Genomic DNA, 27,106 nt, shown 5'->3' with positions numbered 1-27,106 from the left:
AAGACAATGCCCCTTGCCAAAGGGCAAGGTCAGTTAAAGCCTCTATTTGATTGATTGATTGATTGATTGATTGATTGATTGATTGATTGATTGATTGATTGATTGATTGATTGATTGATAAGCTAATCAACCAACACTCTCTGGACGGACTGGGCCTCTTCCACTAGTGAGGAACATTGGATGCATACATTTTCTGAAATCATTAATAGTCTGCAGGCCCGATCCGACCCGCCAGCCACCAGTATTGTGACCAGCACTCCCTCTCTCCATTTTCAATTTTGGATACCTGGCCATGCACATTAGATACAGCATGTGAGCAAATAGGAATTGTCCCAACTTAAGAGTTTGTCATTCTATGTTTGTGCACTGTAGGACATTATAAAATAGGCCGCTGATTTCCCCAATAAATGATGAAATTGATGATAAAATTTATCACATAATTCACTATAAGAACTGGGACAAATGTATCTTGAACTCATGATGGTCATTACTTCAGACTTTAATACTGTAAACAGATTGATGAAATATGTGTTGCATCATCCCAAGTCACCGTTGGATGCTATACCAAATCATAGATTATGTTTAAAGATCAATGAAGAGACTGCTTCATGGAATTCCAGTTACATTGAAAATCCTTTATAACCCCAATGGACTAATGTCACAGGCCAGATCTGGTCATTCAGCCACTGACACAACTACATCTCTTCACTGTTATGCTTCATGTAACTGTACGAAATGTAATGTTTCATTGTTTCATTCATCATTGTATTTTCTTCTTGTCTTCCAGCCAACTATACAGATGTTCCAAAGATCATATATGCATCCAGGACACACTCTCAGCTTGCACAGGTTATCAGTGAGTTAAAGAACACTTCATACAGGTGAACTACATCATTTCTAGTCTATACAAGATGTTAGACATATTCTTGGGTTGTGTATGATCATGTGTGTTGTGAACAGGATTAAGTACATTTCATACTAAGGTTTGCTTTTGATGCTGATTCTTAACCACCATGAAAATGTTTGAAATTGACTCAAACGCAGTACCTTTTTTTCCAGATGTACAATGCAGTTCAGCTGAGTTCAGAGTTTTAGGCCATTTTTGTTAAACCCCTATATCATTGTAACCTCAATGTCTTGGTACAGGCCAAAAATGTGTGTGCTGGGATCAAGAGAGCAGTTGTGTATCAACCAGGAAGTGATCTGTCAGGAGAGCAACCACGTCAAGGTAAGCAAACATCAACATTAGTTTGCCATAAGACTGCAAATAAGTTTCCAGTGAATTGTAACTGCTGACGCAGCAATCGATATTGGGTGAGTAAGTGCTGCAGTTTCTCTTTAAAGAAGCACGAAGTCAGATGCAAGACATTGTAGCTCTAGTAGAGATGAAAAGGTGGTAATGAACTATGCTGCACAGATCTGAAACTATTTCACACTGTTGATTGGATGGTATCAACTCTTTTTCAGGTCCATATGTGCAGAGGAAAAGTTTCCACTAGGTCATGTGTGTACTACAATAACTTTGAAGGTAATGGTTTAACACCTGGAAGAACCACATACAGTAGAGGTCTGAAAAGGCAGCACATGACAGCACAAATGAGTTGAAAGCTACATGTGCTATTTTAACACTAATATCAGTACCACAGTAAGATTATTGGGTCATTCATGAAAGAGCACAACCGGTGTTCTTCTGGCAGTGGAGTTAAAGTGTTCATCTGGTAATGACATAACATCTGTTAGATGCTACTTGAATCTCTTTGTATGGCCTTTTCTTCTTTAGAGAAGAACACTGACAGAGACTTGGTGAATTCTATCCTTGACGTGGAAGACTTGGTCAAATTTGGCAACAAACAGAGGTGGGATTTATGTATTCATGTTCACTTACTTGTCTATTTAACTAACCCGTCACTGTCCTAATTAATTGGAATACCAATGAAACAGCTGGTGCATGGTGTTTGTTTGGATTATAGAATGTCAGGAAACACTGAAAGTATCACAATTTCCATAGCCCGACTTGACTTCTTAAAACAACTTGTTGAATCCAACAAATACATCAAAATTGTACTATCAAATGAGATCAAGAAAACCAGCAAATTCTATCCCATCCTATGATATTTGGCATTTTTCACAAGAAAAGAAGACCTATAACCCTGATTGATTATCATAATAGTTGCTTATTAATTTTATGTTAATCAACATAAATTATTGGCAAAAATAAATTGGCAACAAGAAAGCTCATAACTTATGCATAAAGCACAAGTCCCAGATCTGGGGTTTCTGTTTTCTGGTCCAAGTTTTTTTTTAACTATTTTACCAATAATAGGTTATTTTTCTATCAAACATTGTTTAAGAAACTATACTGAAGATAAACTGAGTACCAATTTAGAACATGGATTTAGGCCTAGTTTCAAAGCCAAACACAACAACACCTCTGTGACATAAAATGAACAGGGAAAAAAATGTAATCATTGTTCACAATTTTTTGTGTGACAGTTATTTGTCAACTAACATTTCATGATTATGACAGCCCCAGTGTCAGCATACATGCTGGCTGCTGAGTTAGACTTCAAAGTGCAGAAACTGCAAAGATGTATTTGCAGTAATTAGAAATGTGAAGTTTTGTCTTTCTTTGTCAAAGGTTTGTAATAGCCATATTAAGGGATCCTAATCCAGAAGTTAACATCGCCCCATATGTTTGTATGTATGTATGTATTTAGCAAATTCTTACAAATATCGATATTGATATCATCAGTCAAACTATATAAATTTTCACAAACTACATTTTAAAGATATGATCATTCTGGCTGGAAGGAAGTAAGAATGAAAGTATTTGGAAAAAGTGACAGAAATGCCCTCAAAAAAATGCCCTGTAGTGAACATTTCCTCTGGTAGCTGGTTTCTGTCTGGGCTCGTGATTTCCCATCTTGTTTTTTGTATTTATTTTAATTTTCCTTAAACTTGAAAGTGTTAATTTTTGGCTGAATTGGACATCTAAAGACATATTTTATGGACAAATATTTAAAAGTTGTGGATGACCCTTGCGACCTCGTGATATTTCACGGATACACTCTGCTCTGGCTGACTGACAGAAAAAGCCTGCTGGCAGCTAAAGCTAACTAGCACCAAGATGCCTCCTTTCTCCACAGATGACCTCTACAAACTTCTGCAGCAGGTTGCAGTGTTGGAAACTAAAGTTCAGCACCTGGAGATAAACGCAGAAGTGAGCGGACCTTGTGGAAATGGCAGCACTTTGCCGCTGACTCAAAACAGCGGACTGAAGAATGCTAACATCCAGCTAATTAGCTCTGATACAGCTCCCTCGAAACTAAAGGGCTGTGTGCTGGATAATAAATCTGCCAGTATTAGTCCTCCCTGGAATGCTCTTGGGGCAAAGCCCAAGAGAAAATCAGCTGATATGGGGAGACGTCCAACAGGTAGAACCCAGCGCCCAGAGATCCGTGATGCAACAGGCTGGCCTGCGTTATCATCCTCCTCAACACCTATGCAGAGTAAGACACAGCCGTGGATGAAAGCTAAAGGGAAGATGAGCAACAAAGCTCCCAAACCAGCTAGTGTGCAGTTACAAAATTGGTTTGATCCACTACTGCAGGACCCTGGATGTCCAACTGAAAACCTGACAACTTCTCGGACTCACAGAGAAGGGTAAGGCCTGACAGGAAGTCAGAAGCTAGAAAGCTACAAGGAAAGCTACTGACTGGTCCTGAGACTCTGGTTGTTGGTGATTCTGCTATTAAAGATGTGGGAAGAATGTACAGCAGAAACACAAAAGTGTTGTGCTTTCCTGATGATACAGTCTCCAACATGACCGACAGAATCTTCAGTATTGTTGCAGAAATTCCAACTTTGAAATACCTTGTACTGCACACAGGGGCCAATGATATTGCGAAATGATATTGTAAAACGACAATCTGAAGTGCTCAAATGGTAAGGTTTAGGCAAACTGCTAAATGCAGTAAGCTGTCTGAATGCTGAAGTCTTCTTCAGGGGGCCTTTACCACCAGTCAGAGGAGGAGGAGAGAGATTCAGCAGATTGTTGGCAGTAAACAGATAGCTTTCAACTGCATGTGATGTCCATTCAACTTTTTCTGGGACCGCAGACATTTTTTCAAAGGAGACTGACTTTCCCTAAACAAGTCAGGAGTAAAACTTTTTGCCTCCAACCTGTCTTTCTTCCTGCCTCACACTGTTCCCACTCCCAAGGATAAGAGACAAGAGGAATCCAAACAAAAGCAGCAAACACCAAAACATGAAGGAGAACCGACTCTCCCCCCTGCCTATATGCTCTAACCATGAGGGATGCCAGAGCAAAAAAGGGGATGTCTCATGTCCTCCACCAGGGGCCACTGCTCGTGAGGATTCACCGACTCCAACCACTAAAACTCCACCTAGGTCACCATCTCCAACTGCCCATACTCCATCTAGCTCATCATCTTCACTGGGTATCCCATCACCCTCCTCCCCCCTGCTGGAGTTTAATGGCCTGTTATCAGGCTTACTCCTCACCCATCTGGGATCCTGTCCCCCCAAATTCCACCCCACTCCCTACAACCACCCTGTCCCCCTCCACCACCACAGCGCCGATGGGCACCACCTCCACCCCCTCCACGGCTTGATCTGAACCTACTCCAGTCCCCTTGTAAGAGCCCAGCAGAGCCACCTATTTGTGTTGATAACTGATGTGTTGTGGGTCCAGCTTTTAAGGCAAATGTTATGCCTGACTTTTCCAAGGAAAAGCCAGGGCCCATTGTGCTGGAAGCTTCATTGATTCATGTCTCAATAGGTAGGAGGAGAAGATCAGTCCATCTCTCCAGAAACATCACATCATCAAATTTAACATGTTTTACATGTCAGCCACAGTATGTTCTAAAACATGGGGATGTTGGACTTTCTAGCACATTTAAGTTAGCTCTTTTACATGTCTTTGGCAGGCAAATCATTCTTAATTAATGACTTTATCATCGAGCACAAGCTTGATTTTATGTTTTTAACTGAAACTTGGTTAGGACAAGATAACGGCGCAGCAGTTCTCAATGAGTCAGCCCCTCCGAATTTCAGTTTTATAAGTGTAGTAAGAATGCTTAGGAGAGGAGGCGGAGTTGCCATTTTGTTTAATGATAGCATTCAGTGCAGGAGAGTTTCTTATGGTCAGTTTGAATCTTTTGAATATGTTGCCATTCAATCAAAGTCTCCCTGTCAATCAGTCTTCATAACCATCTACAAACCCCCAAAATACAATGCAAAGTTTTCTGATGAGTTTGCCGATCTACTGTCTGTTGTTTGTATTGATTTTGATTGTGCTAAAGAACTTTTAAACATTCTGGATCATTTTGGCCTATCTCAGCACGTAACACATTCAACACATAACAAAGGGCATATATTAGATTTGGTTATCTCCAAAGGGCTTAATATCTCTGAGGTTGTGGTCACAGATGTTGCTCTTTCTGATCATTGCTGTGTGTCATTAAAAAAGGCCACAACTGCTATTCTCAGCAAAAGTGGAACAGAGGTAATTAAAAAGCATTATATTAATGATAATACCTGTGCAGTCTTCACTCAGTCTCTTACACCATCACCAACACTGCCCTCAGCTTCAGCTGATGACCTTGTAAATAGTTTCAGTTCCAAAGTTATGACTGTTATTGACTCCACCGCCCCAATTAAGAATTAAGACCAAAGTTTTGTCATGAAGGAAAAAGGCACCTTGGAGAAACACCACACTGGTCAAAGTCCAGAAAAGAGTCTGCAGACAGGCAGAGCGCAGGTGGCGAAAAACCAAACTCCAGGTTCATAATGAGATTTACAAAAACGGTCTCCACACCTATAACCATGAACTAAAGAAGCCAGGCAAGCATTCTTCTCAGAGATTATCAACAGAAACTGTAATAATGCCCGCACTTTGTTTTCTGTTGTAGATACACTGACAAACCCCACAGCATCAGTCCCTCCAGAAGTCGTGTCATGCAATTATTTTGCAGCCTTTTTTACAGATAAAATTTCAAGGATAAGACAAACAGTGTGCAGCCTCAGCTCAGGCTAAATGATAAGTCCATCTGTGCCTTCTTGTTCTCCAGTTAATGTAGCACATTTTAACCTTCTAGATCATACATGGCTGACAGAAACTGTAGCACAGTTAAAATCCACAACATGCTGCCTTGATACTCTGCCAACAAACTTTGTTAAAAATGTTTTTCATTGCATAGCTCCAGATGTGTTGCAGATAATAAATAATGCTCTTCAGTCCAGTCAGTTTCCCCAGGCCTTGAAAACTGCAGTAATAAAACCTCTCCTAAAAAAGACTAATCTGGATGCTTCAGTAATAAGTAACCACAGGCCAATATCAAATCTTCCCTTTCTATGAAAAATTATTGAAAGGGTTGTTTTTCAACAAATGCATGCTTTCATGATGCAGAACAATCTTTTTAATGCATTTCAGTCTGGATTTCGTCCACACCACAGCACTGAGACTGTACTTATCAAAGTTTTAAATGACATACATCTGAATAATGATGCTTCCAAAACCTCAGTCTTAGTATTATTAGATCTCAGTGCTGCCTTTGATACAGTTGATCATGACATACTTCTTGACAAGCTGGAAAAGTGGGTGGGATTTACTGGCACTGTACTACACTGGTTCAAATCCTATTTACAAGATAGAGACTACTTTGTGTCAATTAGTGAGCATGTGTCTGAACGAAAAAAGATGATGTGTGGGGTGCCACAAGGGTCCATTCTCGGACCACTTCTTTTCAATATCTACATGTTGCCCCTAGCTCAGATTATGAAGCATCATAATATTTCTTATCATACTTACACAGATGATACACAACTTTATATTTTTGTGTCATCACATGACTACAGTCCCTTACTTTCACTGAGTGAGTGTATTCATCAAATCAATGAGTGGATGTGCCAGAATTTTCTTCAGCTTAATACAGATAAGACAGAAGTGATTGTATTTGGCCCCAAAAATGAAAGGTCAAAGATCAGTGCTCACCTTAACTCCATGTCACTGACAATAACAGCTAATGCCAGAAATCTTGGTGTAATTATTGATTCTGACCTGAATTTTAACAACCATTTAAAGCTCATTACCAAATCAGCCTACTACCACCTGAAAAATATAACCAGAATTAAGGGATGTCTGTCCAAAAAAGACATGGAAAAACTTGTTCATGCATTCATTTTCAGTAGGTTGGACTATTGCAATGGAGTCTTTACTGGCCTAAACCAAAAAACAATTAGGCAACTACAGCTGATTCGAAATGCTGCTGCACGAGTCCTTACAAACACCAGAAAACTAGACCATATCACACCAGTCCTCAGATCACTACTTTGGCTTCCTGTGAGTCAAAGAATAGACTTTAAAATCTTACTGTTGGTCTACAAAGCATTAAATGGTCTAGGACCAAAATACATTCTAGATTTATTTACCCCATATGAAGTATCCAGACCTCTCAGGTCATCAGGGGCAGGTCTGTTGTGTGTTCCCAGAATCAGAACCAAACAAAGTGAAGCAGCTTTCAGTTATTATGCTCCTCACATGTGGAACATTCTCCTTGCACACCTGAGGTCTGCACCAACTGTCAGTTCATTTAAATCAGGGTTGAAAACATTATTATTTGCTACAGCTTGTACTTAAAGTAAATATGTCTGCTCAATGATTTTAATCATTCTAAATGCAAAATTATTGTCTTTTATTGAGTAAACTAAATGTATTTTATTTTATTTTTATTTTTCTATTCTCTTCTAATTTCTTTCTTTCTTTCTTTCTTTCTTTCTTTCTTTCTTTCTTTCTTTCTTTCTTGATTTTGATTTTAATATATTTTTATGCTTCTGTAAAGCACTTTGAATTGCCTGGTGTATGAATTGTGCTATACAAATAAATTTGCCTTTGCCTTTTAACCTGAGGCGGCGGAAAACGGTTTGACTGACAGCTGAGTCTTGATAAATGAAGTTTACAAGCTTTAGTTATGAGTGTATGTAACTAGTAACAAAATTCTGTCAATACAGAGAGAAAATGTGTGCATTTGTATAAAGGCCTATCCAGGTAGGTACAAGCTTTGCAAACTAGACTATATTAAGGCTATTAATGCTCTAGTTTGTGTCATTAGCCCATGCTATGCACTTGTCTATGTTAGAAAAAAATAAAGTACCTCGCCTTTTGAAATGAAACTTGTCTTGAAGTACCCTAGCAATTATGTAATCAACTGTTGAGCCAGCAAAATGACATAAGCAAGAATCAATGTAGCAGTTACTTATTTTACCCAAGTAACCACCTAGCAATACACCATCAGCCTCCCCAAATACATTTCTAGCCCTCTAGCAAATCCCTAGCGAGCGGGCACAACACCCCAACTGTGGTCACAACCTAAGTGCTGTTGCATTCACTTGGCAAACCTCTGCCAAATGCCTCTTATCGCACATGTAGTAAAGCCATTTAACTGTTTTGTCTACAGTCCCTTATTCACTGCTGCTATGATTTAGCCAGAGTGCTCATGCACTTTTGAGAGAAGTGGCTATTTAGCCACATCTCAAATTTGAGGAAACTCTTGTAGACTTTCTTGCTGAGGCAGCAACCCTTCCTTCCTTCCTTCCTTCCTTCCTTCCTTCCTTCCTTCCTTCCTTCCTTCCTTCCTTCCTTCCTTCCTTCCTTCCTTTACCAGCCTCATACCTGCCAGGCAGTGAGTCCATAACAGCTGTAAGAGAGAGGACAGAGAACAGGATAAATGAGTGATGCTGACTAATTTCTGTGGTCTTCATTCTGTTTAGACTTCACTCTGTATTTTAATGTCAGTAATCTTTTATATTCTATTTTTGTATTTTGTACTTTTTGCAGCAGCTCTGTTATTAGACAAGTTAAATCAAATAATCACAGTCTTAGTTTTTGAATGCAGTGTGCACATTTTAATTCAAGGTTGAACATTTTTCTGCAGGGTCTGTCCTTACTACCTCTCCCGTTCCTTGAAACAGCAAGCAGATGTCATTTTTATGCCATACAACTATTTGCTGGATCCAAAGGTGAGCTCACTCACAGAGGTTAGATAGCTGTGAATAAGGATGCAGAGTTCATTTTCTGTTTTTGTACTTTAAAGTAACTAATGTTATGAATAAACTCAAAGATTCAGATGACATCTTTTTTCACCTTTTGTAAAATAAGACACAAATGTTACAATTGTGAATGGAATGCTGTCCACTTCTGGTAATAATGACAAATTCCTGTTAAATTACATCTGACAGTGTTAAAGCTAAAGCTGGATTTATGTTTCACCACTTCTGTGGCAGAAATTGATTTAATGCTCAGTGTAGGATTTTATGAATTGCATTAACATGGACTTTAGTGTCATCATTACATATCCAAATAAATGCTTGTACTCTGTTCTCTCCCTTTGTTCCACAGAGCCGCAGGGCACACAACATTGAGCTAAATGGAGCTGTGGTTATCTTTGATGAAGCCCACAATGTGGTAAGACTCTGTTTTGCACGTATTTACTCTCACTCTTCATTGAAGATTGCATGGGATCCATTAAACAGCCAGCATTAATTATGTTAAATATGTATGTGTGTATATATATGACAGTCATGATGTTGCACTTGATTGTTCATAAAAACCCTCACACACCTGCTAAGAATTGACACTTTGGGTACTGTCCATTTTGCACAAATGCACACGAGCGACTTTTATAGTTTAATGCGCATTAACTGGAGTGGAGGTGCAAACCATAAAAATCTGATGATGTTGTGTTTCATTTTACCGAAACCCTAGGATGATGTTTCTGTTATCTGCAGGAGAAGACATGTGAAGAATCAACATCATTTGACCTGACTCCCTATGATGTAGCTTCAGCCATTAATGCTGTGGACAGGCTGCTGGTGGAGCAGGCTAAAAATGTCAGCCATGGAGACTCTGTCACTGAAGACTTCAGTGTAGACTCACTCAACTCTGGTCAGAATGCTTATTTGTGCCAGTCATTGAGGTTACACACATGGGGAAAGGAATTGAAGCATTGAATTGATTATATTATAGTATTTGATCGGCACAAAATTTAAACCAGTGCTGTCCAACCAGTATTTCATGTGGTAATATTGTTTTGTTTCAGGTTGGAAAATGGAAATAACCACCATTGCTAAGATCAAACGTAAGTAGATAGATAGATAGATAGATAGATAGATAGATAGATAGATAGATAGATAGATAGATAGATAGATAGATAGATAGATAGATAGATAGATAGATAGATAGATAGATAGATATGAAGAAGTTAAATAGGCCTCATTTTAGTATCTCATAAACATGTTTCAACCATTCACCGGTGCTCTCTTGGATGTTTACAACCTGCTTTTACAGAGATACTGCTGGATCTGGAGGCTGCCATCGATTCCTATGATGTTCCAAATGACAGAGGCATCACAAAACCTGGAATGTGTGTGAGAGTGTGGTATTCAATGTATTCAATCTGGCCTTGTTCCAGAAATGTTCTCATCTACCCGTTAGATTACATGACATCTGATATCGACTTCCACAAAACCCTTTCCAGTCCATCTTGACACCACTTCCCAGGTGTGACATACCTCACACAGTTACACCTTAAATTATACGACATGTCATTTGACCTGTATTATTTCCAGTGTCTGGTGTGAGCATAGTATGTGGTACCATGCAGTGATGGAGGACACTCTTGATAGACTTTACTTTATTGATCCCAATTTGGGAAATTCTTTTGTTGCAGCAGCAGGTTAAACATACACATAGACATAAAATATATACAATAAAGAAGAATAAGGATGAGAATATAACTAAGAGAATGTTCTTAAATATAACTAAATATGTAAACATACAATAACAGCAATTCTTAAAAAATGTAGTATAACTAAGTATATAGTTATATAATTGTTATAATAATATCATATATATTATAATATGTATCAATATATAATATGTATATAATACAATAATATAATATAATACAATAAAACTAAGTATATAAAGAAAGAATAACAGCAATTCTTAAAGAGAGAGAGAGACATCTATAAACTCTATACCAGAAAAAATATGTGCAAGTTGCAGATGATAAATAAATGTAAGTAAACAGTAATGTGTAATATTGCAGTATGTAAAGATTGAACTATTGGAGTTTGTGAGGTTGATGGAGATTAACTGTTTAAGTTATTATTGTAAAGTGTGATGGCTCATGGCAGGAATGATTTCCTAAAGCTGTCCTTGTGACAGCGAAGCTGGAGCAGTCTATTGGAGAAGGAACCCTGCTGCCTGTCCCGGAGGTAGTGAAGAGGATGTTGAGGGTTATTCATGATGGAAACCAGTCTTTCCAGTTTTCTCCTCTCCACCACCTCCTCAAAGGTGTCTAATTTGCAGCCAATAACATCTGTTGTCAAGGTGCATGCTTAGGTGGAGAGATTTTCATCTTCTGGAGCAATTTCAGAAAGACCATACTCATACTGGCTTGATGACATGAGATCAGGTTGCTGGTAATCGTCAAAACTTTACAGACTCTGCTGGAATTGCTGTCATTGGTGTACAGGGAGAACAAAAATATGGTGAGAGGACACAACCTTGTGGAACTCCGATATTGGTGATGAAGGGGACAGACATGGGGCTTCCAGGCTGCACCTATTGCTTCATGTTTGTTAGTAAGTCCCTAATCCACTTGCAGATAGGGTAGGGTACCTGCAGCTGTGGCAGCTTGGTGTGCAGACGGTCGGGGAGGATAGTATGAAAGGCTGAACTTAAGCCCTGGGACAGAGCTCTGACATAGGTGTTGAATTGGTCCATGTGCTGAAGTATGTGGTGGAGGCTGAGGTTGGCAGCATCATCCAGGGAGTGGTTGGCTCTTTAGGCAAACTGTGAAGGGTCCACAGTGGGGTCAGTGATTGGTTTGAGGAAAGGCAGGATCAGTCTTTCACTTCATCACAACAAATGTCAGAGCAATAGGTGTGTAGTCATTCACGCTAAGTGTGTCGACAGCTGCAGGATTGTTGGTGCTTGAATCACAGTCCAGTCTGCGTTTGTATTCCTCATTGGCTGATTTGATGGCCTTCTTGAGGTTCTGTCTAGCCAGCCAGAATGTATGCATGTCACCCTGCGTTCTGAGGTGTTTATTTTAACCAGGGCTTGTGGTTATTGTACCTTTCAATGGTAGACCTGCTCACAGAAATTAATATCAAATCAAATCAAACTTTATTTATATGGCACTTTTCATACTTAAAAGCAACACAAAGTGCCTCACAGAGGCTAAAAACAACATAGAAGAAAACCCCGCCCCCCCCGTCCCCCCGCCCTCATAAATACATTCAGAGACATATGGAGACACACACTCACAGACACGCACGCACGCACGCACGCACGCACACCCACACCCACACCCACACCCACGCATACACCCATACAGACAAGGCAAGGAATAAGACACCTTTGGGGGCCATCCACACTGAGAGGGCCCCTGGCCCATGACTAGGGAGCGCCGACCGAGACCACCCCGACCCAGGCAGACAGGAGGCCCCACACCAAGGTGCAGAGGCCCCCAGCCATCCAGGCCAGAGCCGTCGCCTCAGCAGTGTCCCCATCAGTAGACCAAAAGCAGCTCCCAGTGTGGGGGGGCCCCCATGAGGAAACACTGCAACTAAAAACCAAGGGCCCTCATAATGAAACACTACAGCTGAAAGCCAAGGGACTAAGACATAAACATGAAATGAAATAAAATGAATAAATGAAATTAATAGTAATTAAACATGTCGTTAAAACATGCAACTAAAATAAGATACAAATACAGATTAAATATGATAAGAAGCCTGATTAAATGAATAAGAAAAAATAAACAAAACAATTGAAATCCTGATTAAAAAGAGGCGTCTTGAGCCTCTTTTTAAAAACATCAACAGTCTTTGCGGCCCTGAGGTTCTTCGGCAGGCTGTTCCACAGTCGGGGGCCGTAATAACTAAAAGTCGCCTCCCCGTGTGTTTTAGTTCTTACTTTTGATATGGTTAAGAGGCCAGTGCCGGAGGACCTCAGGGTCCACGAGGGTTGGTAGGGTAAAAGTAGGTAAATAAGGAGGCCCAAGACCGTTAAGAAATTTAAAAACTAATAAAAGAACCTTAAAATCTATCCTGAAATGCACGGGGAGCCAATGCAGCGATTTTAAAACTGGTTTAATGTGCTCCCGCCCTCTGGTCCTTGTCAGCACTCATGCGGCTGAATTCTGTAGTAATTGAAGATTGGAGATACTTTTTTTGGGAAGACCAGAGAGCAGGGAATTACAGTAATCTAAGCGACAAGAGATAAAAGCATGCATCAGCACCTCCGTGCTGGCCTGAGAGAGAAACGGGCGCACTCTGGCTATATTCTTAAGATGGTAAAAACCTATCTTTGTTATGTTTTTGATGTGTGGAATAAAAGTAAGCTCAGAGTCAAAAATCACGCCCAGATTTTTTACAGAATGTGTTGGTTTAAGATCTTGTAGTTTTGGTAAAAGTTTCTTTCTGTGGCCTTCAGGACCAATGACTAAGACCTCTGTTTTGTCCTGGTTGAGCTGAAGGAAATTTTCTGCCATCCATGACTTGATGTCTAAAATGCAGTTAAAAAGGGCATCAATTGGCCCTGTGTCATCAGGAGACACAGCAATGTACAGTTGCGTATCGTCAGCATAACTATGGAAGCTGATGCCGTGCCACCTGATGACATCCCCGAGGGGTAGCATGTAGAGATTAAAAAGAGTTGGACCTCAAATTTACCCCTGGGGAACCCCACACTTGATCTCATGGGTTCCTGAGGAACATGCATCCCAACTTACAAGGGAGTGTCGGTCAGTGAGGTATGAGACAAACCAGTTAAAAGCAGTACCTGAGAGGCCGACCAAGTGCCTCAGTCTGTTTAATAAAATGTGATGGTCTACTGGATCGAAGGCGGCGGTTAGATCCAGTAGTACCAAGACTGTGAGCTTGTGTTTATCTAAGTTGCACCTGATATCATTTAAAATCTTTAATAAGGCTGTTGCGGTACTGTGGTTCATCCTAAAACCAGACTGATACCTTTCTAAAATGTCCTTTTTGTTTAAAAAGTCATTTACTTGGTTAATAACCAGTTTTTCTAAAATTTTACCTAAAAAAGGTAAGTTGGATACAGGTACAATTATTAAGAATGTTGGGGTCTAAATTGCTCTTCTTCAGAAGGGGCTTCACCACCGCCGTTTTAAAGGAGGAGGGGAAGACACCCATCTGAAGAGAGCAATTCACCATGTATAACAGCTGTTCCTCAAACAATCCATAGAGTGTTTTAAAAAACCTTGTGGGAATTGGATCTGAAAGGCAGGTTGTAGGGTTTACCTGGGAGAAAACTCGACCAAGTGTCCTTGCATCAACCAGGGTTTCCAGTGTTTCCTCAGGTAAAACCTGTGATCCAGATGTGTTGGTAGTTAAAACCTGTTGAAATAAAAGACTGGATCTGATGTTATCAATTTTGCGCCTGAAGTGGTCTGCAAAGTCTTCACACAGGGTATTTGTTATTATCTTATGAGATCTGTTAAAATTACTGTTTGTTTAAAGATCAATTGTGGAGAAATTTGGGATTATTTTTGTGGTTGGAGATTAGTTTTTTGAAGTGAGAGATTCTTGACTGTTTAATAGTGTTATTGTAAGTTTTGAGGTGTTGACGTAAAACTTCATAATGGACTGTTGGTTTTGATATTCTCCATTTCCTCTCAGCACTCCTGCAGTTTCTTTTCAGTTGCTTAATTTCCTCATTTCTCCACGGAGGTATAGGTTTTTTTCTTAATTGTTTTTGTTAAAAGAGGAGCCACTGAGTCCAGCATTGACTTCAGATTGCTGTTAAAATTGTCAACGATAAAATCACAGGGTGCTGGTAAAATCTCTGCAGGAATGCTCTGTAAAATCTGGATAAAATTTGCAGCCACTTCAGGAGTTAGGTAGCATCTACTCACTGTTCTCACTGGTGCCTCCCGCTGATTGAAACTGGTGATGTTAAAAAACATACAGTAGTGGTCGGACACAGCCAGATCCACAACAGAAGACACACCCACGGACAGGCCATAAGTTATGACCAAGTCCAGGATGTGCCCCCTGCTGTGGGTCGGCTGCGTAACATTCTGTTTAAAATCCATTTTAAATTACAGTTTAATAGGTTTAAAAATTCTCTGGATACTGTGTCCGAGATGTTGTCGATGTGTAGATTAAAATCACCGGTTATTAAAATCCTGTTGTAGGTGGTGTGAATGATTGATAAGAATTGATTGATTGAAGAGAATTCGCTGATAAAAGAGGATGAATACTGGGGTGGTCTGTAGACCGTTATGCAAAGAATCGGAGGGCTGCTAAAAACTAATGCATGGTGCTCAAATGATGTAAAACTGTTAAAAGGAGCTGCATGTGCAGACATTGTAATTCTTGTAATAGAGGCAGTTCCGCCTCCTTTTTTGTCCCCCTTAGTAGAGAATAAAAAGTTAAAATTTGGTGGGGAAGCCTCAGTGAGAACAACAGGTGCATCGGTGCCAAGCCATGTCTCTGTAAGGAGAATGCCATCTAGGTTTTTGTCTAAAATTAAATCATTTATGATAAAAGATTTGTTTAAAAGAGAACGCACATTCAGCACAGCTAATTTGATATCTGTGCTGAATGTGCGCTCATCATGGTGTTTTAAAGGAATGTTAAAAACAGTGCTGGGTCTAAAAACATTCCTGGGTTTTAAATGTCTCTGTGAAGTGATGGTTCTAATGGTATGAATGCCCTGAGTTTTTGGTGGCAGAGAGGGGGGTTACTGATGAAAAGGTGTGTATGGTGTGGGTGAAACATGTAGTGGGCGAGGGTGAGGGTGAGTGTGGAGCAGAGGGTTTGTGTGCATGAGTGTTACCAGTTAGTCAGGCGGTGGCTGAAGTGCAAGACCGGACAGTGAGGTCAGTGTTGACTGATCAAACCCTCCTGGTTGGGTTGGAGATCGTCCCGTTTAAAAAGGCAAGGCCTGTTTAAAAACGCTATAAAATTGTCCACATACGGGATGTTTTTGGTCAGGCAGTATCTGTTCAGCCACAGGTGCAGCTGGCGAAGCCGGCTGGTAATGACGTCACCATAGTGTGGTGGGGGAAGCGGGCCGGAGATAATTAGGCGGTCGATCAGCAACACAAAGTCTGTCTTCAGGACCTCCGACTGCTGGTTTTTTACATCGTTGATGCATATATTAGCATACAGTGTTGGCAAATGTGTTGTTGTCCTTAGGGCCTCTCAGACTCCCAGTCAGTGTGCTGTATGCAGTCCCTAAGCATGTCAGTTGCTGCTGAGGTCCATCGCCTTAATGTAGTCCTGGATAATGTAGTCCTCTTCAGTTACTGTCTGTATGTCTGGACCATCTGTATAATGCAGTGATATGAGTGTACAAGACATGTGCAGGGAATGAAGCAGTATCCATTTTTTACTAAAAGTAAAAATGGTCAGTGTGTAACCGTCATTTTGTGGCTCTGCAATTCATCCAAGAGACTACATGAGTATGAGTATCCATCTTGTCTGACATAGCTTGAGCTATTTTCACCTAGCTAGTCAACATGGTAGACCATCCATCCATCATGCTGTCTGTTTTCTTGTCTTGTCATAAGTATTTTACACCTTCAAAGCACTATGAGTGTTGAATTAATCAAATGGTAAACACCAATAAAGTGTATTTGAATTCCAGGTTGTTGTATTTAAAAGTTCAAGGGGGATTCTATAGGCACTGTCATCTTTTGGACTTTAAAGGGCAAAGTTGGTTGATAGTTATGTTATGTCCATCTTTTTCTCTGCCTGTCAAAGCTTCATCTATGAGCTGTTGGAGAGAGCCCACCTGACCTACAGCAGTAAGACGGCAGTCCATGAAGCTCTGGAGCAGATCAGTGGATACATAGCAGGGCGTCAGTATGCTTTGATTTCTTCATATTCTTGTTCACACAACATGTCACTTGTTTTAGTATCTGTTACATTTCAGCTTCCATCATGTTCTATATCATTTGCACCTGAAGTCTTGTTTCCTCTCATACCCACATCTATGTTGTGGTAAGTAGGAACTTAGGTAAAACAGCTGTATTATGCTTTAGTCCTGATTAAGGATGCCCTGATCAGTCACCCGCCGGTTGATATTTCCACACTGACTGCCTGTGCACACTGCAAGAAGAGGGGTAGAGAGATTATTAATACTGCGTATTTCAGCTGTTCTTCAAAACTTACCATAGGCGACTTGTTGCATTTTTCCTTGGAAGTTCTCTGTAATGCTTTGTTGATTAAATGGACTAAGAAAAAGCATGTTGTTGACAGAAAACAACAAGATCGTACATGTAGTGCTGCCAGAGCACAACTGAATGATGCTCTACCCCTCTTTTTTTCTCTCAAACTGAGGAAATAGAATATTTGCAATCTTTATAATCCATCTGAGATTCTTTTTTGTTGTTCTTTGAGGCTTGCACTGACAGTCTTGACCTTTGTGATGGCTAATTCCTGTCTCCAAAGAGTCTATTCAGAGACACATTGCCAATGGATGTAAAGCTGCCAGCTGAGTTTGGTAAGGAGAGTCATTCGCAATAGGCCATGGAGCAGTTGAATCCCAGCTGGCTGGTTTAACCTCACCCCAAGCAAGGCCATTTTAGTCACACAAATGTATTCCAGTTCTACTCTGGCCTTCCAATCCAGATACAGTTGTCCAAGAGCCTCCTCCTTCCTGGAGGAGGTGCGACAGGCAGGAATGCCAAGCAGGAATTTCCACATACCAGTGCATTTACTTATGGACTTATTTGTTTTGATTTCTTTGTATTTGTGGATTACTTGGGTTGTTACTGACATCTGATAAAAAATTCATTTCAATAGCCCCATTAGAAATATGTTTACTGACAAAAATGTTGACCCATTCAATACTTATTTTCCCTGCTGTACTTCCTCCTGGACATCAGCAAGAGTCCTCAGAGTCAGCAGCACCAGAATCATCATGTGCATTGTCCATATGCAAGGAAACAAATGCTTTAATACATTCAAAGCTCCCACAGCTTCGAACTTACAAGCTGCTGTGACCAATTACTATTAACCCTCTTTGAGGCATGTATTTTAGCTTCTTTGATTCTACTCTCGAATTGTTTTGAGGTCCTTTTCTTCAAGGACCTCAGAGAAACATGATTAAAGCTCCTGCCTTGGAAAACCTACGTTTTTGTGCCATGTAGGCAACAACTGTATGGCAGGCAGCATTGCCATATTTTTCATGCAGAATTTTTTCTGGACCTTGAAGATTTTTCCAACGGTTGCTGGCAACTTCAGTGATGATCGTATTACGACCAAGTGTATAATAAATTCTTAAACTAATTTTTTTATGTTTTTATATATATATATATATATATATATATATATATATATATATATATATATATATATATATATATATATATATATATAATACCAGTCAAAAGTTTGGACACACCTTTTAATTCAGTGGTTTTTCTTAAGACATCCACAGTATGAAGGAACACATATGGAATTATGTAGTAAACAAAAAAAGTGTTAAACAAACCAGAATATGTTTTATATTTTAGATTATTCAAAGTAGCCACCATTTGCTTAGCTGACAGCTTTGCCCATTCTTGGCATTCTCTCAAACAACTTCATGAGGTAGTCACCTGGAATAGTTTTCAATTAACAGGTGTGCCTTGTCAAGAGTAAATTTCTGGAATTTTTTGCCTTCTTAATGTGTTTGAGACCATATTTATTGTCTTCATCTAGACAAAACACTAACATTTGAGTTGGTCTGAAGTCATGAGGTATGCATACACTGACCTTAACTTCATTAACTTATTGATAACCCCAAAATTTATCCAACTGCCACAAAGTCATACTCTGATCATGTGGTGATCAGGCAGCCTCACATCACTTTAACATGCACAGGATGTAAGCCCGCTCCTGTGTTCATGGTTCAATTACAATTACAATTACACTTTTATCCAAAGCGACGTACATATGAGTCCAGACACTGATGGAATCGGCTAAGTGTCAGCAGATATAGCTCATAGACAAATGGCAAACAATATTGGTGGCAATAAATTGTGATCGGAGCATCCCTAGTCATGATCTACTCATTTCATACAGGGACTCATCATCTGAGTCTGAATATCATACAGACCTTGTGACAGTACAAATCACGTGTAGTCAATCAACAAAAAAGTTGTATGTTGTTCCCAGAACCAGGAATATTCCTGAACACAGGTGGACTGCAGAAGCTGGCTGATATCATACAGGTATGCTACATGGTGAAATTAAAGGAATAGTTCGAAAGTACACCTTTAAAGCTCACTGATTATCATGTATCGGTTTGTTTAACCTGTACACAAACAGAAATGTAAAAACAGATGGTTTTGTTCTTCTTTCTACATACACACTCACACATAGGAGCAAAACAACAATACCACCAGCTTAAAATAACAGAAGAGAGAAAGGGGGGAAAGGAAAATACAATAAATACTTTTTTAAAAAAGCAGGATATTGTACCTTAAGTGTACTGTAGCTGGATAAACTGAACAGAAAAGCTGCGTTGATGAACGCACCATTGTTTTTTAAGAAATTGCACATATGTAACTTGCACTAAAGCAACTTTGGGGTACAAAGCAATTGGCCATATTTCCCAAAATGACTTATTGTAGCCTACAGGGTTTCCTTCACTACATTGCATCTGATGTTAGAACACGTCATTAATCCATTGCATGAACAGCAGTTAATTTTCATTTTACAGTAGCAACACTAATTCCTCCTTTCTCTCTTGTAGCTGGTGTTCTGTGGAGAATCATCAGAAAAGGACAGACAACAGCAGATGCAGTCCAATACAGCTCATTTTAAGGTGTGTGTTCATTAAAAACCAAAGGCAGCCATGTCGAAATGTTTGTGCATCTCCACACACTCTCATTATGGATTCAATGACAGTGTCAGCCATGGTATATGTCTGTTTGGCTCAGGTTCATATCCATCGAGACACCAGCTATAATAAGAAAAAACAGAGCACTGATGTGTGGTCTTCATCCTCATCAAAGAAACAAGGTAATGATACACAGTCTGTGACATGCAGTATTAACATAGTTATAACAGTGTAATCATTGAGCCCTTTACTCAGACACTGAGTTAGAAAAGTTAGATACTGAATACCATTATTTTTTTTCCAGTTGTGTAGTATTGTGTATTAAGCATTAACCATTCATACTGCAAGACCAGCCTTTCTTTAAATTATTTCACAATTCATGGAAATACTGCCATGAAGTTCTCTGTGTGGATTTCAGACCCAGAGGCGGAGCCCTTGAAAGTTTGTCTTTAATTTGTCACTTTCTGAGTAAACCTGGTTAAACGGTCCTTATGTCTTTCTTTGCACCTTGTAGGCAACATTCTGAGTTACTGGTGCTTCTCTCCTGGCTTCAGCATGCGCGATCTGGTAAATCAAGGTGTCCGCTGTATCATTCTGACCAGTGGTACCCTCTCTCCTCTGGCCTCATTCACCTCTGAGATGAGGATGTAAGTTACCTCTCATTCCTCAAAGCACATTTTACCGACAGAGTTGCACAATAACATTTCTTCAACAAGTACTGGTGTGATCTGTGTGGTACAAGTTAAAGATGGTATGTGATCCCTGGATTTCTGCCATCTGTGGCAGTGAGGAAGAAAACTCCCATTACCCTCCCCCCCCCAAAAAAAACAAAACAAAACAAAACAAAGCAAAAAAAAAAAAAAACAGGAGACGTGTTTGCCACATTCTCCTACATATCCTTCAAATAATACAGAAATAATCTGAATGAACTAAACTGAAGTGCTGAATTTATACGCCCTTTTGAGTTTTCAGTCAAGTAATGCAGGGATGTTTACAGCATTTCACAGGTATCCAATTATGACCACCCAGCTGTATTAACTTAAAGCTGCATTATGTAACTTATATAAAAGCAATTTTTTGTCATATTTGCTAAAACTGTCCCTATGTCCAGACAGCAGCACGAGACATGTAATCTGTGAAAAAAACAACTCCATTGGTTCCACCTACTGCTCCTACTGCGATTTGCAAGAATCCACCGCGCCCAACACAAAACAACCAATCAGAGGAGCATCTGAGGGAGTGTCTGACATCTGTCAATCACTACTCACACGCTGCAAACCAGTGAAAAGCTAGTGAAAGCTATGGCGGAGCAACAGCCACCAGCAAAGGAGAAACTGCCCATTCCGCCGCTGCCAACAACAGCATATACGGCTAAGACAACAAATAACCATAAAGCTAATATGGTGATTGTTACAGTAACACTCGACTGTGATGTAGCGGCTTGGCAGATCCTAAGGCTAACGTCACTGGTTGTCACGGCAGCCAAACAGATGCCACAGGGAGGAGGGGCTTGGAGGCAGGGCATGAGTGCAGTGAGAGGGAGGGGGAGTGACGTGGAACTTGTGTTAGTTCAAAGTCTGCTCTCTTCTCGAGCTTACCTAGTACAGCTTTGATGTAGGAACTAGTTACCTCAATCCTTGTTGCTCTGATATTTTAAAGCAAGTGGTGATTTGAGGATTCACTGTGTGTACCCTAGTCTCAAAGTAAGGGGTATGTGGACAGTGTTAAGTGTGGTGGGGTGGCTCAGGATGAGATGCGGGAAAATTTCTCTTAATTTTCAAATCCCAATGTTGATAGGCATGATCACCACTCAGTATCACGTTTTGTATTCAAACCGTTTCAGGAAAAATGTGCAGCTCTAAATGAAACAATTTCATGCAGGTATGTCTGTCATTTATGTTTATTCATAACCAAATTACTTACTTCCGGCGCCATACGAGTGGCAGCCTTTTACAGCAGCTTGCTAGACTCTTAGGAGTTTTTCTTATCTTTCTTTCTTTCTTTCTTTCTTTCTTTCTTTCTTTCTTTCTTTCTTTCTTTCTTTTAGTTCAACGTGTTTGTAAAACTCTGGCGCTACTTTGAGACCACTTAGAAACCGTGCAACTTTCGCCATGTCTGTGGGTCCGTGAGAGACAATGGCTGCCATTGTTTACAGTAGGGATCAGCTGCTGGCCCTGCGTAACACAGCTGTCCGGCCAGAGGAGCGGCCACGCAGGGATTAAACATCGCGACAGGAGGAGAGTTTACAGACCGACTCTCCCGTCCATCATCATGGGAAACGTAAGATCTCTCCCCAACAAGATGGATGAGCTGGCAGCGCTGACCCGACATGAACAGGATTACCGACGGTGCAGTTTGCTACTGTTCACAGAGACTTGGCTTGGAACGCAGCACACAGACACGACTGTAGCGCTGGATGGATTTTCACTCATACGGGCGGACCTGACAGAGAAGAGCGATAAGAGGAAAGGAGGAGGGCTGGCAGTGTTTGTGAACGATAGATGGTGTAACTCCAGGCACATCACTATCAAAGAGCAGCACTGCTGCCCGGACATTGAGCTGTTGGCTGTTAGTCTGAGGCCATATTATCTGCTGCGGGAGTTCTCACACGCCATAGTGGTGGCTGTGTATATTCCTCCCTCTGCTAACACCGAAGCAGCCTGTGACGTCATCAACTCCGTGATCAGCAGGCTGCAGACTCAGAAACCACAGGCCCTCTTACTAATCTCTGGGGATTTTAATCATGCCTCTCTGTCCTCTACTCTGCCAAAATTCATCCAGTATGTCATATGTGCCACCAGAGAAAATAAAACACTGGACTTATTCTATGCCAACACCAAGGAGGCATACGAATCATCACCCCTCCTTCCTCTGGGAAGAGCTGATCACAACCTGGTTCATCTCCTGCCTGTATACAAGCCCCTTGTCAACAGGCAACCAGCTGCATCCCGCAGAGTGAAGAGGTGGTCTGAGGAGGCTGAAGAGGCTCTGAAGGACTGCTTCGAGACAACCGTGTGGGATATATTCAACGACTCTCATGAGGAGGACATCGACAGTTTGACAGACAGCATCACAGACTACATAAACTTCTGTGTGGAGACCACTGTACCCACCAGGACTGTACGGTGTCACTCCAACAACAAACCCTGGATTAATCCTGACATTAAGGCTCTTTTAAAGGAGAAGAAGAGGGCCTTCAGGTCAGGAAGCAAAGAGGAGCTGAAATCTGTTCAGAGGGAGCTCAGAAGGAAAATCAGGGGAGGAAGGACAGATACAAGAGGAGAATGGAGGAACAGCTGCAGGAGAACAACACCAGGGGAGTCTGGAGAGGCCTGAAAACCATTTCAGGCCACCAGAAGCCAAACTCTCAGGCAGCTGGGGATTCCAAGTGGGCAGATGAGCTGAACAGCTACTTCTGCAGGTTTGAGGAAACATCTGCCCCTCCCCCAGCTGTACCAGCCCTGCAGCAGCCCTCCTTTGTTCTGCCAGCACTCTGCCCAAGTACCCCACTGAACCCCCCCCCCCCTGCAGTATTCAGTTAACCACCTCCAACACCACCCCCCACTGTTCCTCCCAGCCCCCATGCTCCAACTTGTCTCTCACACCTCTCCAGGTGAGAAATCAGCTGAGGAGGTTAAAGACCAGGAAGGCTGCAGGACTGGACAGCCTCAGTCCCAGACTTCTCAGATCCTGCTCTGATCAGCTGAGCGGGATTATTGGACATCTGTTCAACCTGAGTGAGACTGGGAAAGGTGCCGTGACTCTGGAAGACGTCCTGCGTGGTACCTGTGCCAAAGACCCCACATCCCAAGGACCCTAGCTGCTACAGGCCGGTGGCACTAACATTGCACCTCATGAAGTCCCTGGAGCGGCTGGTCCTTGCCCACCCGCGCCCCCTGGTGAGCTCGTCCATGGACCCGTTGCAGTTAGCGTACCAGCGTGGCATCAGAGTGGACGATGCCCTCATCTTCCTCCTCCATCGAGCCCTGTCTCACCTGGAGCTGCCGGGGAGCTCTGTTCGGGTCCTTTTCCTGGATCTCAGCAGTGCTTTCAACACCATCAGGCCAGCCATCCTGAGAAACAAGCTGGAGCTTTCAGGAGTGGACCAACACCTCACATGCTGGACAGTGGACTACCTTTTCAACCGCCCACAGTATGTGAGGACACGGGACTGTGTGTCAGGGACTGTCCTCTGCAGTGTGGGGGCCCCCCAGGGAATGGTGCTGTCACCGTTCCTCTTCACCTTCTATACAGCTGACTTTTCCCACCTGTCACCCACCTGCCACTTGCAGAAGTTCTCTGATGACTCTGCCATTGTCGGCCTCATCACAGATGGGGACGATAGATCATACAGAGGACTCATTCAGGATTTTGTGGACTGGTGTCAGCAGAACCACCTGCTGATTAATGTGGATAAAACCGAGGAACTGGTTGTGGACTTCCGCTGCCGCCCGCACTCTCCCCCATCACCAGTGAACATCCAGGGAAGGGACATTGAGATGGTCACATCTTATAAGTACCTGGGTGTTCATCTGAACAACAAACTAGACTGGACTCATAACACCACTGCACTTTATAAAAAAGGACAGAGCAGACTCTACCTGCTCAGAGGGCTGAGGTCTTTTGGGGTGTGTGGGGCACTCCTGAAGACCTTCTATGACTCTGTTGTGGCCTCTGCCTTATTCTACGGAATAGTCTGCTGGGGGAGCAGCATCACAGCAGCTGACAGGAAGAGGACAAACTCATCAGAAAGGCCAGCTCTGTCCTGGGATGCCCTCTGGAACAGGTGGAGGAGGTGGGGGAGAGGAGGATGACAGCCAAGCTGTCCTCCATGACAGACAATGACTCCCACCCCCCCAACACACACTCACTGCACTGAGGAGCTCCATCAGTGACAGGATGCTACATCCAAAGTGTGTGAAGGAGCGGTATCGCAGGTCATTCCTTCCTGCAGCTGTCAGACTGTACAACATAAACTGCTCCAAGTAATCAGTGCAATAACCTGTGCAATAATCAGTGCAATAATCGGTGCATAACAATCTGTAAATACTATTTACAATTTCTTAGGATGACGTTATTCTTTTATCCCACTCTTTTGTATATATACTTGTTTGTCGCACTTGTTCAATACTCTATCCACTTTATTGATGCTGCTGTAAATTGGAATTTCCCCTCGTGGGACTAATAAAGGAATATTGAATTGAATTGAAATCTGGTGTAATTATTTATGCTCCTCTTCTTCAAATATAAAGAATTTTCACACCAGATACTCCCGCATCTTGGGATATGTCTTCCAAAATATCACCGTTTAAAGTTTCAAGCAAACCATAGACTTTATTCTTTGAAGACATTATTTTTGTTGTATTAACAGCAAGTTAGCCTTGATCCAGTGTGTTTTGCTGTTGTTGGATTAGAGACTTCCCAGTGAGTCTGGAGAACAGCCATGTGATTGAGCGGGACCAAATCTTTGTGAGCGTCATTGACCAAGGCCCAGATGGAGTGCAGTTAAGTTCAGCGTTTGATAGAAGGTTAGTTTTACACTTCACAACATATAAGTAATTGCTCCCTTTTATATTTTTGTTTTGGTACGTCTGCTGAAATATAAGGGAAGGCACATGGCTAACAAGTTGCTACTTTATTGGGCAGAGTTACGCATTGTTTTGTAATCTTTCCTCTTGTGGGGTTTGATATTATTTCTTCTCATCTTTTCTTTTGATTTGTTTTGCTGAGCTTGCCTGACTTTAAAATTGAAATATCCATCTTTTTCTATACTAACCATATCCCATGTGTTTGGTTTGTTACATCTGACATGGAGCAGCAACTTTAATAGTAATATACTTTTACTCTACAGATGTTTTAACTTGGTGCTCTGATGGTGTAATAAAATAAAACAAACCTTTCTTCTGTAATAGGTTTGTTCCTGAAAACATGGCATCTTTAGGCAACACTGTTGGTAAGATCAGGCAATTCTATAATGTATTCTATAATATGTATAATAAAAGTTTTCATTCTGAAGATGTTTTTCTATCTGACGTGATCACCATCATTGTACAATACAGTACAATATATTTTATTTTCCCACTGAGGGAAATTTGTCTTGGACTCAGCAACTGTGCCATAAATGCCTTGACAGCCACAATAACAACAAACAATACATCACCAGGCATACCATCTCAACAACAATTACACAACAGAATTGCACATATCCCATAACATTACACACAACACATACATACACCATTGGAGAAAACATATGCTAAAAGATCACCGAAATAAAAGTTTGGAGTGTTTGTTTTGAGTTAACTTTGCGGTGAATAATGAGATCCAGTTACTTACATTTTACACGTCCTATTTGAACAGGAGGCTTATTAGCTTTTTACCATCAGTTTGAATTGTGTCTGTAGGCTGCTAGTTTGATATTTTACATAATTTCTGTCTCGGTCGTCACATGAATGTGTTGGTTACTGTGTTCTCCCCTCAGCCAACCTGAGCCGTGTGGTTCCTCATGGTCTCTTAGTGTTTTTTCCTTCTTTCCCTTTAATGGAAAAAACCCTGGACTTCTGGAGAGTAAGTGGAGACTCAGCAAAATCACTGTCATTATACTGTGGGGTATTTTTTTTTAATGTTCTTATTTTGGATGTTCCAAATGATTTCTGGATTGAATGTTGTCGTATAAACCAGACTGTGCTTCTGTAAAAACAACAACAAAAAAAAACCAGACATGTATGTATATTTATATTGTTATATTTTTTACTTATTGTGATATTTTTTACTTGTTGTATTTTTTACTTTTTTAATAGCTTCTTTTTAATAGATGTGCCATGCACCAACCTCACCAAAGCAAATTCCTCGTATGTGTAAAATCGTACTTGGCAATAAAGCTTTTCTGATTCTGATTCTGATAAAATCAGGCACATGTGTGTCGTCTCACCAGGCTAATGGACATGCAGATCGCATTGACACCATAAAGCCCATATTTGTTGAACCGAAACGAAAGGGCAGCTTCACTGAGGTGAGTGTTTTATGAAGTATATAAAATTTCTATAAATATCTAGATCAGCGGTTCTCAAAGGCCAGACGGCAAGTTAATCCGGACCCAGCCCATATTGTCACCTGGTGGCCCGTGGGTCACATCCAGCCCGCCACATTCCCATCCACACACACATCCACAAAGCCCCAATTCTTAGTTCACCTGCTCTATAGATAGTCCCAGAG

General features: G+C 41.1%; 1 protein-coding gene across 3 annotated transcripts in view; it reads left to right on the top strand.

Moving 5' to 3' along the window:
* The window catches only part of rtel1 (regulator of telomere elongation helicase 1), a 69,453-nt gene that overhangs the window by 15,158 nt on the left and 27,189 nt on the right, over positions 1 to 27,106 (top strand). For 2 of the 3 annotated variants that reach the window (XM_070968021.1, XM_070968022.1), the window contains 18 exons: positions 788 to 881; positions 1,147 to 1,228; positions 1,468 to 1,528; positions 1,781 to 1,856; positions 8,955 to 9,039; positions 9,419 to 9,484; positions 9,808 to 9,964; positions 10,119 to 10,157; positions 10,367 to 10,442; positions 16,825 to 16,922; positions 19,225 to 19,280; positions 19,805 to 19,876; positions 19,992 to 20,073; positions 20,406 to 20,538; positions 25,306 to 25,419; positions 25,804 to 25,844; positions 26,373 to 26,458; positions 26,826 to 26,903. In XM_070968021.1, coding sequence (XP_070824122.1) covers positions 788 to 881; positions 1,147 to 1,228; positions 1,468 to 1,528; positions 1,781 to 1,856; positions 8,955 to 9,039; positions 9,419 to 9,484; positions 9,808 to 9,964; positions 10,119 to 10,157; positions 10,367 to 10,442; positions 16,825 to 16,922; positions 19,225 to 19,280; positions 19,805 to 19,876; positions 19,992 to 20,073; positions 20,406 to 20,538; positions 25,306 to 25,419; positions 25,804 to 25,844; positions 26,373 to 26,458; positions 26,826 to 26,903 — 1,496 coding nt within the window. Of the gene's footprint in view, positions 1 to 787; positions 882 to 1,146; positions 1,229 to 1,467; positions 1,529 to 1,780; positions 1,857 to 8,954; positions 9,040 to 9,418; positions 9,485 to 9,807; positions 9,965 to 10,118; positions 10,158 to 10,366; positions 10,443 to 16,824; positions 16,923 to 19,224; positions 19,281 to 19,804; positions 19,877 to 19,991; positions 20,074 to 20,405; positions 20,539 to 25,305; positions 25,420 to 25,803; positions 25,845 to 26,372; positions 26,459 to 26,825; positions 26,904 to 27,106 lie in introns of those variants that run through there. The other variant, XM_070968023.1, reaches the window with a different exon arrangement.

The sequence above is a fragment of the Chaetodon trifascialis genome, chromosome 8 (genome assembly GCF_039877785.1).
Source record: "Chaetodon trifascialis isolate fChaTrf1 chromosome 8, fChaTrf1.hap1, whole genome shotgun sequence".
NCBI classification, from domain to species: Eukaryota; Metazoa; Chordata; class Actinopteri; order Chaetodontiformes; family Chaetodontidae; genus Chaetodon; species Chaetodon trifascialis.
The sequence above is the reverse complement of the archived record's forward strand: the minus strand, read 5'-3'. Positions and strand labels throughout refer to the sequence as shown.